This window comes from Myxine glutinosa, chromosome 11 (assembly GCF_964187855.1).
Source record: "Myxine glutinosa chromosome 11, kmMyxGlut1.1, whole genome shotgun sequence".
NCBI classification, from domain to species: domain Eukaryota; kingdom Metazoa; phylum Chordata; class Myxini; order Myxiniformes; family Myxinidae; genus Myxine; species Myxine glutinosa.
The window spans coordinates 33,440,221-33,453,793 of record NC_136271.1 but is presented as its reverse complement, the minus strand read 5'-3'; the positions used below and the strand labels follow the sequence as shown (position 1 = coordinate 33,453,793).

The window sequence follows — 13,573 nt, the reverse complement described above, 5'->3', positions numbered from 1 at the left end:
CTGACTCTGCTGTGGTTTACAGAACACCTTTGAGCTGTCTATCAGTTCCTTTTCTTTCTTGATGATTCTTTGAAACCCTGACTTCTTTCCAATCCCAAAGACACGAGACGTTGCGTCACAGCCAGTTAATGCATGAAGGAACAATATATCTCTGCAGGCTGCATTTCCAAGTATCTGCTGAAGGACTTTGATATTGTAGACATTTGATTTTGCCGTGTCAGAACGGAAATAGAGTTCAATGCAGTTTGTCTCCACCATATAGAAGAGCAGGAGGAGAAGGAGATCTGTATCTTCTCCAATGAGGGTTGTAGATCTGGAAGCCGCATTTGCGACGGCCGCTTTTGCAATCTCAACATCAGCATCTCCCTCTGCTTGGATCACCTCACAGCCTTCCTTGTGCAACACCTCTATAATCAACAGTATCATTGCCTGCTTGTTTGACTCATTCGACAGAAAGTCCTCCTTTTTCCCAACAAATTTTGTTGACTCCGTAATGTTAACCTTGGTGGCATTCTTGTTTCTATTCCGACGTTGATGAGAACAGTCCTTTGTGCTTGGCCCAGCCTCATAACCATCAAACACAACAGTAGCTTTGCCATAGTGTCGTACTGTAAATGGGGCATATTCATCTGCAATGGAACTGTAGGTGAATCCCTCTGTCCACTTTAAGCGGTGAATAAGTGATCCCCCGTCAAGAACATAGTGATCTGTTCCTGGAACTGTCTGGTTGACAGCATTGTCAGATTTGGTTGTAGCATAATTCCTTATTGCCTCCGCCAACTGTGGTTTATCTGGCTGGCGCAGGATGTTTTTTGCCTCAAAAAGAGACATTGGGTATGGGCAGAGTTCATATTTCATCACTTCACCTATCTGGAGATCTCCCGTCTGTGACACCACTAAGAACCTCTGGAATAGTAATGCTGGATCTATTGTGCGGTCCTCAGCAACTTTGACTGCCCTGCTGAATGCAAGTGTCTTGGCTTTAGAACTCCTTTTGTGTGAATAGGAGTAAGCTGGGTGATCATCCATCTTCTTGACAATGTCACTACCTACTTTGAATAGGTCATGAACATTGACATCCTCATTTGCAGTAACCCCTGTGATGATATTGCGCAATGACTTGTCATCAGAAAATGGTGTGAAGCTGTCCAGTTTTTCGGCAACTTTGCCACGATCAGCTTCATCTCGACTCACCCTGGATGTTGTCAACTCCTTATGTTGTTCACTTGTTGAGTAGCTACTCGAGGTCAGTTCTTGCATAGCAAGGTTGTAGGAGGACGATATGGTTGAAGACAGAGTCCAAACTGCTCTCTGGTGCTCTGACATCCCACTTCCTCGAGTCAGCCCCCCTTGGCTTTTCAGTGAGCGCATTAATGTCTGTTCTATCACAAGATCAGAGCCTAGGCCAGCCCAGTATTGGTCACTGCGCCGGATTACATGATAACCAGATTGGAACTTCTGATGAACCTCAGGGTTGTCATCCTCTAACGCAAGCATCTTCTCGAGATAGAGTCGAGCTGACTTCAGGTAATTGGGATGGCCAGCAGCTGCAAATATCGGCAAGCAAGCTGATATGGCTTGGAGATGCATCTCCCAGGACCCCGTCCGATCAGCTGCCACAAGTGCCCTTGCAATTCCCAACATACGCTGGTAGTTGATCCAAAGTGCACTGGTTTTCGAGTCCTTTGCAAGTTTATTCCTTTCCTGATTCAATCTATTGTCAATGAAATGAATGCACTCTGATTGCAACACAGACTCTATAGTGTCACTTTCGACAGTCTCCAGGGAAATGTACAGTCGCTCCAGTTCTGCCACTTGTTCTTGAAACCCAGGGTCAACTTCCACAATCTTGCCAACAACCTGACGTGTAAGACACTGATCCACAAGCAAATGGCCACGAAAAGCACGTTGCACCGCCTTCCCACTCAGCATGTGCACAACAGCATTTTGACCATACACTGTTTCCAGGATCTCTTTCAGTCCACTTCCATCCATCAAACTTCCAATGGCACCCAACAAATTCATTAATGTGTGGAAGCTCCCAAGCAGTAGCACTGCATTATGGATTGGGTTATCAGCAGGAAGAGCATTCACTATCTCAGAGGCCTTCCAAAACAGCGGTTGGTCAAATGTGATGATTGCTGGCATGTTGTGTTTTGATGCAAGTTTGCTCAGGTAATCAAGAGTTGACAAGATGCAGGTTTTGTCACCTGGGTTCATATCAATCATTGGGAGAAACTGTATTGAGGCTTTCCCTGGGTGATCACACTCCTCATGCAGAAAGTGCATCATGCCTTGCCAATTTGGTGCACTCTTTTCGAAGCAAAATGACATCTCCCATAATATGTCAATTGGGCGATCACAAATTGATAACAAAGGGAGGGGCTGAAATTTGAGGTTGCGGTTGACGTGCTCTGCATAGCGGTAATCTATTATATTGATCTTCGTCAGTTCGACGAGCTTCCTGTCAGACATTTTCTTTCTAGATATGATGTGGCTAGATTGACGCCCTGGTGTAATAGCTGCTATCATGCCCATCCCATGAAAGGTACCCTTTCCATCCAACGTTATGATGTTGTGGTCCACATTGTCTCCAGCAAATAACAAGGATGTATCAAGAATGTCGGTGTCACCTCCAAACACATCCGGAGCAAGAGAAGAGGCTGCATTTACTTCAAACCGTTGCACTTCGGAGTAAGATGAGGAAAAGCCAAAGGTTGATAGACTATCTATCAAGAAACGAGACCTATACAAGTGATGCATTTGCACTGCAAGACCAAGCTGCAATGGTGCAATTACAGCCCTTGGACGCACTGCTTGGATGACTGCTTGTCCAATACCAGCAACCTCCCTAGATGTATCTTTCCCGACCAAAAGATGCTGCAGCAAGAATCGCAGGCTAGTTGGGACATACCCCAATGCAGCAGTAAGGCTTAGGTCTGCAGTAGTTGGGTATGTATCCCCATGTGGTGCAACTGTTGTTTTTATGTCACTTTTTATTAGTTTTGCAGCAGTCTGAAGAATTGCACGTTTTTGTGCTTCTTCATCATCTTCTCGTGGTGCATTGTAGTGGTCACGGAGGATCTGGGACATTTTTTTGAAATGTTGCCTTTGCAGCTGGTCTCAGTGGAACAAATTAATTTATATAAACAAAAAGAAACAAAAATAAAAAACCAAAGACGTTTTCGACGTAGTGAATCGTGCATGGTTTTGTGACATTTTTATCATGTCAAAATTTTTTACTTTCCCATGGTCCATTTCTGTCCAACTTTTGATATGTTCCTAAGTAAGTCTTAAAATATAAGGAAATGCAATAAAACTAAAATTTGCAATTTTTTTGGGGTATGGCTGTTCTGGTTGTATATTGACCCGAGCCCAGTGAAGCCAAAGCAAGAATATCGTTGTAGGTGACAATGTTCTTTAGGAAAGTTTGTCCACTTTTGTTAATGTCGCGGACAACTTCCTAATTCTGTCAGGTGGGCATGTGACACCTTCTAGATTAACTTGCCCTTTGTAGCAACAGGTGTACTCAGACTCCATGCTCCATTTGCCTTACAGTGTTTGCTTTGCATGAATGAATATGAATGAATGATCGTTTTATGGCCATTTTCCCCGCTAGAGCAGGAGTTAGCCTTGCGGGCCCCATGACAATCATGGTTCCCTGTTTGAGGCAATGTTTTTATGGCCGGATGCCCTTCCTGACGCCAAATACGGATGCTTTGCATGGTGTATCAAAAAATAATCCTGCATATTGCTTGCAACTTGGGTCCTCTTCAATCTGTTTTATGTTGCATTTCATTGCTCTTCCGGCAGTGGCGTATTTCCTCATTCAGGTAGTTTGCCGACATCGTCTTGCATTTTCACAAAGTTGGACCAATCTCACAGCTCGTTCTTCTGCCGTTTCTTGTTGGCGTCTTTCTCTTTTACTCTGGTGATCTTGTTCCTCGCATGCAACAGGTTCTTCTGATGTCTCTTGTTGATGACGTTTTCTGGTGACACGACTGCTTTGACCTGGACCTGTTCCTGATGTCCTTCTTGTCATATTGCTGGCTGTCTGTTCAACTTGCGTAGCCTTGGTTTTTGCTGCAAGAAGTAAAACATCGAAAAAAATTATCATCCAAAAAAGTTATCTTTAATTATGTTGACAAAGATTATAAGTTTCAGATTAAAAAAAAAAAAAAAAACTTCTTTGTTAAGAATCAAACCAACACTTGCTGCATTAGCAGAGTACCCGCCATATGAGTGGTCTTGTTCCAAGCATGCAACGCGTTCTTCTGACAGATCCCTTTATTTGGGCGGTGTTTAGGAAACAGACCGCTGCCTCAATCACTCCCGAAAATACAAATAACTTGGGTTACATTAAAACAAAAACATGCCGAATGTTTACGTCCATATATAATACATTGTGGATATACAACTCGGATAATTCTAATTGCACTGGGCCATAGGCTGACACCTGGGACATATTCCGTTACCAAGTGGCTTGTTATAGTTTACCAAAGCAGCTGTTTCGTATCAACTGCTTTGCAAGCTGCTTGATATTTGATGATCTTTGTAACAGTCACTTTAGGTTGTTTTATACTGAATGAGAAACTTGTAGAGAGGGCATGGCAATTGTAAATATTGCAATTCCGAAGATGCTTTAGGCTTACCAAAATGGGGGACGTATTTTTTTTTTTCAGGTTACAATTGTGGGTGGCGTCAGACCAACTGTTCTACCAATGGGTATAGAGTGGACATACATGCATACTAACACTTGCTCTATTAGTATCCCCATGCTTTTTGAAAGAAAAACGGGGGCATGTTGTAATCTTCTCTGTCTGTCCGTCTGTCTGTCACGCTATCTCCTCCTAAACGGTTGGGCAGAAATTCATCAAACTTGGTAGTTATGGTCACCACATGGCAATAAGGTGCAAGAGCAGTATCATTTGTGGTCCGCTCCACCGGGCACAATCGCTGGCACCCTGGCCAAAAGGTTCAATACCAAATATGCAATGACAGGTACATTTGTATACATTTTTGAATGAAGCTTTGTATATGCAATCAAGACGTTACATAAAGTATGTAACGATTTTTGGGGATTTGACCCCCAGTTAATGCTCCAGGAGGTGGGGACTTAGGGTCATGGGTCAAAACAGGGGGAATTTTTTTTTACTCAAAATTTGATATTGGTTCAATCCTGGTGGAACGTTATGCCATCTTTCAACTTTTCTTTAGGTGGGAAGCATGCAGATATGCGAAGGTGTGCCCTCGACTTTGCTCTAGTATATAGATTATTATTTTTATCATCATTGTTATTATTAGGGTTGTTGTTATTTGCACAATAATCATTTTTCAACTTCTGTTAAATGAAGAACAGCAATGCTTTTTTTTTTAATAAGGCTAACCTTCTGAAGTTAATTATTTAAAAGCATTTAAGGTTTCCTTTAATCTGTGTGATTGCAACGTCTGTCCTCACCATCCATGTCCCCGTGTGAAATGCCAGTTGTGTGACAGCTCTCAGAAGGGTATTGATGGGGATACGGTGAACGTTTCGGTGGTACACCCTTCGACCCCAGCCCAGTACTTCCACCTACTACGGCGACAGATGCTGCGGAACTTCCGGAAACCGCTTGTGGTTATCTCACCAAAAGTTCTGCTGCGACTGCCGGTGTGCCTTCCATAACCTGATTAATAGTTTTTGTGCGGTTTCCAAACTGCTTTGTGTTACCGTCTCACAGTTGAGCCATCGGAAATGTAATTTCATCCAAATCACGTTTTTAATGCACTTCAGTCACGAATATTGATTAATTTCAATAGTGAACTTGTTGTTTGCAGTTACGTTTATTGACCAAGTAAACCATAAGCCGATTCCCGATGTAGATTTGCCCAAACCTTTTTTTTTTTTTTTTTTTTTTTGTTGTATACAAGATCGAGGCTCGTGTAAGAGCTAACATTAATCACAAAAAAACAAACAGACACATAAAACATATAATAAAGGGAGCGGGAGACAAGATGGGGAGAGAGAGGGAAGCACACGAGTACAACAGTAGAGAACAGGAACATCAGGAGATCTGTGGGAGGGAGAAGGCTTTGGGGGAGGGGGGCATGGGAAGGGGGGGAGGTGGGAGAGGTATAAAACCCATGGACACTGCTTGAACTTCAAGAAAATAAGTCGGTATTTCAAAAAAGTGAATCTGGGGTGAAATTAACAGGGGTAGAAAAGATCAAGGTTTTGGATGGGGGAAGATAAGAGATGGTGGTGAACAGCTGTTTTAAAGACCTGGAGGGAGGAGTGGGTTCTAAATTTCTAAAAATTTTAATTGGATTTCTAAATTATTTTGTCTTGTTTAACCAAAAATTGACTTGGGTAACTGATACTGTGATGCAAAGGGTCCATTTAATACACTAGCAACGGTACCCGCCCTCTGGGCGGGGCTTCAATTGGGGGGCCCAAATGAAAAGGCTAAATATCAGAAATTGAAGGCTTTTTTTCTTTTAAACGATTCATATAAACATCCGTTAAATCATATCACACGCACATCATCAAAATCTAAACAGTATCTTACTATAATTCACCAAATGTCCCACAGTGATCGATACACTATGATCGTGATCGTGAATCGTGATCGATAATCGTGTTCACAATCGCTATGTCGTATGTACTCCCGATACGTGTTTCCTTCAGTTGAAATGGGTTAGAATTCTCTCAAGCAGGTATTCAACCCCTGTCCTTATAAAAGGTCTTTGTCCGAGGTCACCAAGTTCGATCGGTGCAGCCGTGCAGCGATCGGTGCAGCCGTTTGTGCGGCACCCGGGAAAACAACATCGTCACAATGAAAACATGGTCACAATGAACGTTATGCGAACGCGAATGTTATGCGGGAGTCCAAACCTGAGAATGCTGGAGACCAAAGCTGAAATTGGGAAAACTACATAGCCTATTTTACTCCTGGAGATCCCAGGATTGCCCACCCAAAATATCGTTGCGATCGGTTCAGCAGTTTTTACGGTACCTTCGAATGGACAGACAGACAGACAGATGGACGGACATTTGGTGAATTATAGTAAGATAAAGTTTAGCATTTTAGTGTAAAGGATAAACATTTAAATGTAACCTTTCGTAACCAGAAAATAATGGATATCAAGTCCTTTCCAGTGTCTCAACAATGGCGGTGCCCTTGGGCCAATAAGTGGCCAATTTTACTTATGTCAACAAGAGAATCATGCTCATCTCATTTTCACCCTGCACACACGAAGTGAAAAGCGTGGTTAAGCAATTGGTTAACCTTGTCCATCAGTCCATCCATCCACAAACATCAGTTTATGATCGAGAAACAACTGGTTTTCAATTGAATTGTGTATTTTGAACACAAATCGGAGCAGGAATCAGAAAACTAACCTGCAGTTTGACAGTACCTTGGCTCTGAATTTGTCCCGATTGCACAAGCACACAAATGAGTGAATTTTTTTTCCCTCTGTCTGCCTGTCTGGCATTCAAACAAAATAGAAAATCACTTCAAACAGGAAACATACTGGTTTTAAGGATGTCATAAAGGACACAAAGAACAGGCACAAATAACTAATGTAACGTGTTAGATACGGTGGTGTAATAGCCACTGCGTCAATGGTGGTAAACCTCCGGAATTATTTTTATATGTGACCTTTAAAATCATTTATTTTTGACAGGGTAAGGTGTTCTATTAACTCTTGAGTATAATGTGTATTAATGTTGTGGTTTTTATATGGAGTAATATAATGTGGTGAAAAATGCCCTTGCCAACCACCCTTCCCACACCTCTCCCCAATCTTTTCCTCTTTCCCAGAGCTATGCATCCTTTTCACTCCTCTTCTTCAATATGCTAAATAATATAGTTTGGATTTGCCTACTTATACCATCAGCCAGAGATCCACCTGGTGCAGATTTTCAGGATACAGAAGGTATAACCAATATGGAAGGTTATATTGGGAGGGCGCATCTTGCCTCACCTTACTCTAGGCCTTAGATTATGTCCACACATTAACAGTAAGTCAAAAGGTCCAAGACAGACTACTACCGTACCGACTGTTTGTTGTTTCCACATCTCAAAACAGTTGGTTTTGGTGTCGCTGGCCAAGGTAAAGGTTTAGGGGAGAGGATGGAGGTGTGGGATGAGCAGGGTGGGGTGGGGGTAAAGTGTGGTAAGAAGAAGAAGAACCACGTTTGGAGGCCATTTTTCCCCGCAGAGCAGGGGTTGGGCAGGGGTTGGGCACTTTTTTGGGCACCGTGGAACCCTTTTTGAAGCAATGTTTTATGGCCGGATGCCCTTCCTGCCGCCAACCCTGTGCCGCCAACCCTGTTAGTCGCCCCTTTGTGCCACACAGGGAATTACCAGTGAGCTGGTACTCAATTTGCCGACCTCAGAAGGATGAAAGGCTGAGTCAACCCCCCTGGCGTTAATTCAGCGATCAATCGGGATTCGAACCAAGGATCCTAGGATCCCAAGCCGGCACCCTAACCGCTAAGCCAACACCAGGCTGGGGTAAAGGTTGGGAGTAACACTATCAAATCCGATAACTTAATTGCCTTTTCCGTCTTCTCTTGGCACCAAAACACAATCATAAAGTAAATATCTTTTGATATATTGATTTAATTTGCAGTTATTGAAAAAATAACCATTTCAAACTCTCTTTTCCAGGCTGCTGTGTCCAGCCTATCAGACATGGAACCAGGAACGCACTTCCTTTCTGTCATTGGAGATGACTCACCAAATCCAAAAGAGTAAGAATGAGTTCTCTGTGCAAATCTGTGCAAAATAAATAAATAAATATATATATATATATATTTTTTGTACCAAATTGTTTGATAGACGAGATGATTTTCCATTACTTTGGGTCCATATGTTTTATACCTCTCCCACCGCCCCCTTCCCATGCCCCCCCCCCCCCAAAGCCCTCGCCCTCTCTCAGATCTCTCGATGTCTCCATGTCTCTCGGTCCCTGCTCTCAAATGTTGTGTTTGTGTCCTTCCCCCTCTCTCCCCATCTTGTCTACCGCTCCCTATGTTATATGTTTTATGTGTCGGTTTGTCTTTCTGTGTGATTAATGTTCGCTCTTTCACGAGCCTCGATCTTGTACACAAAAAAAAAAAAAAAAAAAAAAAAAAATTCAATTTTGTAGGAATGCCTTTCTTGGATAGCTAATTTCCTAAAAATAATTCCTTGGACAGCTAAGAGTAAAGAGTTAGAAGGTGAGATTGCATTGCCATATTGGCTGACATATGGACATGGCTGGGGTTGTGGATCTACTGATGTGAACCTATGGCGGAGGTTGTAGACCCACTGGTTGGAGAGGTTCGAGGCAGTGAGGGTGCAAACTGAAGCTGATGACCGGAACATTCGAGAAAATCAGTCAAACGACTGGCAGAATGGCCTAGAGGTATGCACACTCGCCTCTGAGCCATGTAGCCTGGGTTTTAATCTCGGCCCAGCTAAAAACCGAATGCTGGTGTCTCGCAGACAAGACGAGGCATCGATGTGTGTGCCGTCCCTCCGATATACGTTTAACTGGCTGTTCCAGCTGCCAACATTAGTTGGTGGACGTTAAAGATCACACGTTGTCCTTTGCGAAGAGTAGGAAAGGCATGAGAGGCACCCTGGTCAAATGAAGAACTCCTGTCCTAACCTACACGGGGCACTGCATCAGCGGCACAGCTTCAATCCCAGAATGATGCAACCAACAGCCAAAATGAAATAAATGAAGATCACTTTCAAATTAGTAAAGTGCTTACTTTGGGCCTATAATAATCATTTTGAGTTTTGCGATCAAAATAAAGTTTTGTTTAGAATGATAAAATTTGCATCGTTTAAAACATCCTTCAAATATTCATGCAATGCTTTAGGAGTACTGTTGTTGTTCAATAATAATAATAATAATAATTCATTTATTTTGTATAGCGCTTTTCATGAAGCCCAAAGGCGCTTTGACAGAGTGCAAACCATAATGCATAACAAAACATGGAAACAACAATTGCAAAAAGACAAGAATCAATAGGGAAATATTTAAAGCAAAAGGAGGGAGAAGGAGAAGTGATAGTCAGGGGTTAAATGCTGTGGGTTGAATGTTGAATGCAGTGCTGAACAGGTGGGTCTTGAGTGATGTTTTGAATGTGGTGAGTGAGGAGGAGTCTCTGATGGTGTGAGGTAGTGAGTTCCAGAGGGTGGGAGCAGCGATGGAGAAGGCCCTGTCCCCCCAGGATCTGAATTTGGTCCGGATGGGGGGGGGGGGGGGTCAGGAGGTTGGTACCAGCAGAGCGGAGGTTGTGGGTGGGAGTGTGTCTGGAGAGGAGGTCAGCCAGGTAGGATGGGGCCAGGTTATGGAGGGCTTTGTAGGTCAAGAGGATTTTGTACTGGATTCTCTGGGAGATGATGATGTGTGTATGTGTGTGTGTGCAGTGTGTGCCGCCTCATACTGTGCAGTGGAAAACATTACTATGCCCTAGAGCGGCGACGAAAGGAGCTTGGTGCACAAATAATTTCCAACACCGCACTGATCCGCGTTGAGGAACTTTGTCCCTTCCCTACATCTCAACTTCAGACTTTGCTGCAGCGCTACCCAAGAGCAAAAGGCACAGTATTACAACACAATATTTTTCCATGTCACAGAGATTTGCCTCTTTGTCTCTTGTCACAGAACATGGAGCTATGGTGACAGTGAAACAATTTTCAAAGAAGTGCAAAAATCTTTCTATAGAATGGTTTCATTATAATAAATGGCATTCTTCTATACAAGGTCTCAATGGCATAATAGATGGCATTCTTCCAACAGAGTTTATCTGGAGCCAAGAAGAGCCAGAGAACATGGGACCTTGGACTTATGTCGCACCTCGCTTTGAAAATCAACTTGCCATCAAAGTAAGTACAACTTGAACCAAAGGAGAAGCCCACGTTTTGTGCGTTATCATTTTGTCGGAGCAAAAGAGGACTCTTAGTCGGTGCATTGCAATGATAAACACAACAGCATGATAAGCTGCTGTTGAACTATTTTAAATGCGTAGCTTGTGTAGTGTAGTTTGTGTCACATTTCCCACTGTGCACATCCACCATTCTCTTCGAGTCATACCTTTTTGCCATTGTGAATCCATCTTTTTTTGCCATAAACATGGCGGTTCATGCAGGAAATTTCATCAGTTGAAATATCCCTATTTGTTATGTCACTGAAATGTACTTTCGTGAACTAATTAAAAGGACGTACAAGTTCACATACATTTCATTTTAATTTGAAATGTAATTAATTAAAGCTTGATCACAAAATCAGCCATTTTTGCTTCGTGCAAAAGATATCGATATTGGTGGGCCTCATGCGTTTTCAATTTGTCATCTCAAGATGCATTTATGGCGCAACTGCCAGATTTTCCAAATAAGGATGCAAAAGTGATTTTGCAACCAATCGGCATCTCCCTGAATTTGCTTCAATACAACATTTGAAACTTGTTTTTGCGTTAAAGTGAAACAAAAGTGAAATTGGAAAAACCTTTTGAAACATTTTTTGAAACTATCTTCAATATCACTTCACTTCCGGCAACATACAAATGCAAGCTAATTTGCATTCAGTGACATCTCCCAAAAGGATTGCCAGTTTGAATTCAGAATATGGAGAGAACCACCTTTGGAGGCCATTTTCCCCCCGCAGAGCAGGGGTTGGCCTTTTTCGGGCACCGTGGTCCCCTTTTTGCGGCAATGTTTTATGGCCGGATGCCCTCCCTGCCGCCAACGCTGTTAGTCGCCTTTTACGACATGCAGGGAATTACCAGTGAGCTGGTGCTCAATTTGCCGACCTCAGAACCCCCCTGGCATTAATTCAACGATCGACCAGGATTCAAACCCTGGATCTTGGGATCCCAAGCCGGCACCCTAACCGCTCAGCCAACATCAGGCAAATTCTGAATATGGATGATTGAACAATTGACTTGTACTTATATTTATTTTAAGTTCATGATTTGTTTCATTTTGCATGAAGTATTCGTGTTTTATCAGAGTCAATAATAGGTTGGTACCTTTTTATAGTCACTGAACAAGTACATATATGAGTACAATACTTTTAAAAGATAAAACATCAAATCATCAAAATGGTTAAAATGTACCGTATTAAAAACTGGTAACAATCGTGAGCATGGTATTGCATAGGTATGGAATGGGTTAATGTTGGTGTACATCTTTGCTGAGATGACGTTATTTTGTTGTACATTTCATTTAGTACCGCCATGTGGATGCCTCACCTTTTTATGCCTTTTTTTAATGACATGTGGATGCCTTTTTGTAAATTGCGTTTTGTTACAATTCCAAAACTTTGTTTTCCCAGCTGCAGGCAGTGTGTCGGCCGGCCCTGCCTGCACCAGCAGTCGGTATCGGAGTTATCCATCAACAACAGCATGAAGATGTTTTGACTCGAACATTCGCAAAAGTGTCTCCTGTGTCTTGAGCATGGCAAAGCACCATATTTATTTGTTCCACCGAATTTTCAAACGCCATTTTGAGATGTTGGTGTAACATCTCTCCAAGGTCAAACTGAATGGCCCATTCTTTTGGCCATTTCCCAATGACCCAAGGAAACATTTGACATCACTCTAATACTCCCACTTTCCATGATCTAGTTCTGTTTTTTTGTAACCGAAGTGATGCCCCCTTCTTTAAAAGTAATGCTTTTGCTAAATTTCCCTTACAGATGTTTGTCTGGGGGTCGTTTTCTCCACTTATGAACCTCTTCATGTAGGACTGAATGAAAGAATGAAATCTTATGAAATCTTATGAAATGAAATCTATATTGCTGAAATCTTAAATCTTTGAGGATTATTCTATAAACTTGAAAGTCAAAGATATAATTTTATGAACAGGGTGACGAGGTCCGATGTCGGATGTCTGGAGACATGAAAGACACCGCACTGAGAATACAAGCCGTTTAATAGTAGAGTAAATATACATGCGGGAGAGCGGGATCAGCTCGAAACTGGCCAGGTCCCTTCTCAAAATACAATACTCAGTGAGCTTCATTTTATAGGCAAAGTCCAGCGCAGCAGAGATAACTATCTCCGCAGGCAGTTCCCCACAAGGCCGAGCCTCGTGCGCAATGCACCGCACTCGTTACTTGAGGGTCACTCAATTGGAATGTGGAGGTCTTGGTTCAAAGAGAGGATATTTCATGTTTCATCGCATATAACTACTACATAAGAGAGATGTCTGTCTGTGTGTGTGTCTCTGTGTTGCCATTTTTCTCAGAAATAGCTGAACAGATCTTCGTCAAACTTTCAGAGGTTCATCAGTGAGTGCCTGGGAGTGTTTTAGGCAATTAAAAAAAAAAAATTGAAAAAAAAAAGTTCGTTTTTTTGGAGTTTAAAAAAACTAAACAAATCGCTCCATAGTGCCTAAGCCTTTTAAAATTAATGACAGTTATATACAAGTACACATTCGCATAAATAAATACAAAACAATCACCAGACATTTGAACACAAATAATCAAACAATTCCGGAAGTGTACGAAGTTGGTAGTATGGCTTCTTCTTCTTCCTGTTCGGCATCACACAATGCAGTAACGGTATGAACGCCACATTCACCCACCA

The 13,573-nt window shown here is 42.4% G+C and overlaps 1 protein-coding gene across 1 annotated transcript in view; it reads left to right on the top strand.

Moving 5' to 3' along the window:
• The window catches only part of DHTKD1 (dehydrogenase E1 and transketolase domain containing 1), a 104,326-nt gene extending 91,022 nt beyond the window's left edge, over window positions 1-13,304 (top strand). The window contains exons 13-17 of the mRNA XM_068130452.2: window positions 5,486-5,650; window positions 8,658-8,740; window positions 10,413-10,585; window positions 10,786-10,871; window positions 12,319-13,304. Of these exons, the coding sequence (XP_067986553.1) occupies window positions 5,486-5,650; window positions 8,658-8,740; window positions 10,413-10,585; window positions 10,786-10,871; window positions 12,319-12,438 (627 nt within the window). The 3' untranslated portion in view covers window positions 12,439-13,304. The remainder of the gene's footprint in view (window positions 1-5,485; window positions 5,651-8,657; window positions 8,741-10,412; window positions 10,586-10,785; window positions 10,872-12,318) is intronic.
• The last annotated feature ends 269 nt before the right edge of the window (window positions 13,305-13,573 follow it).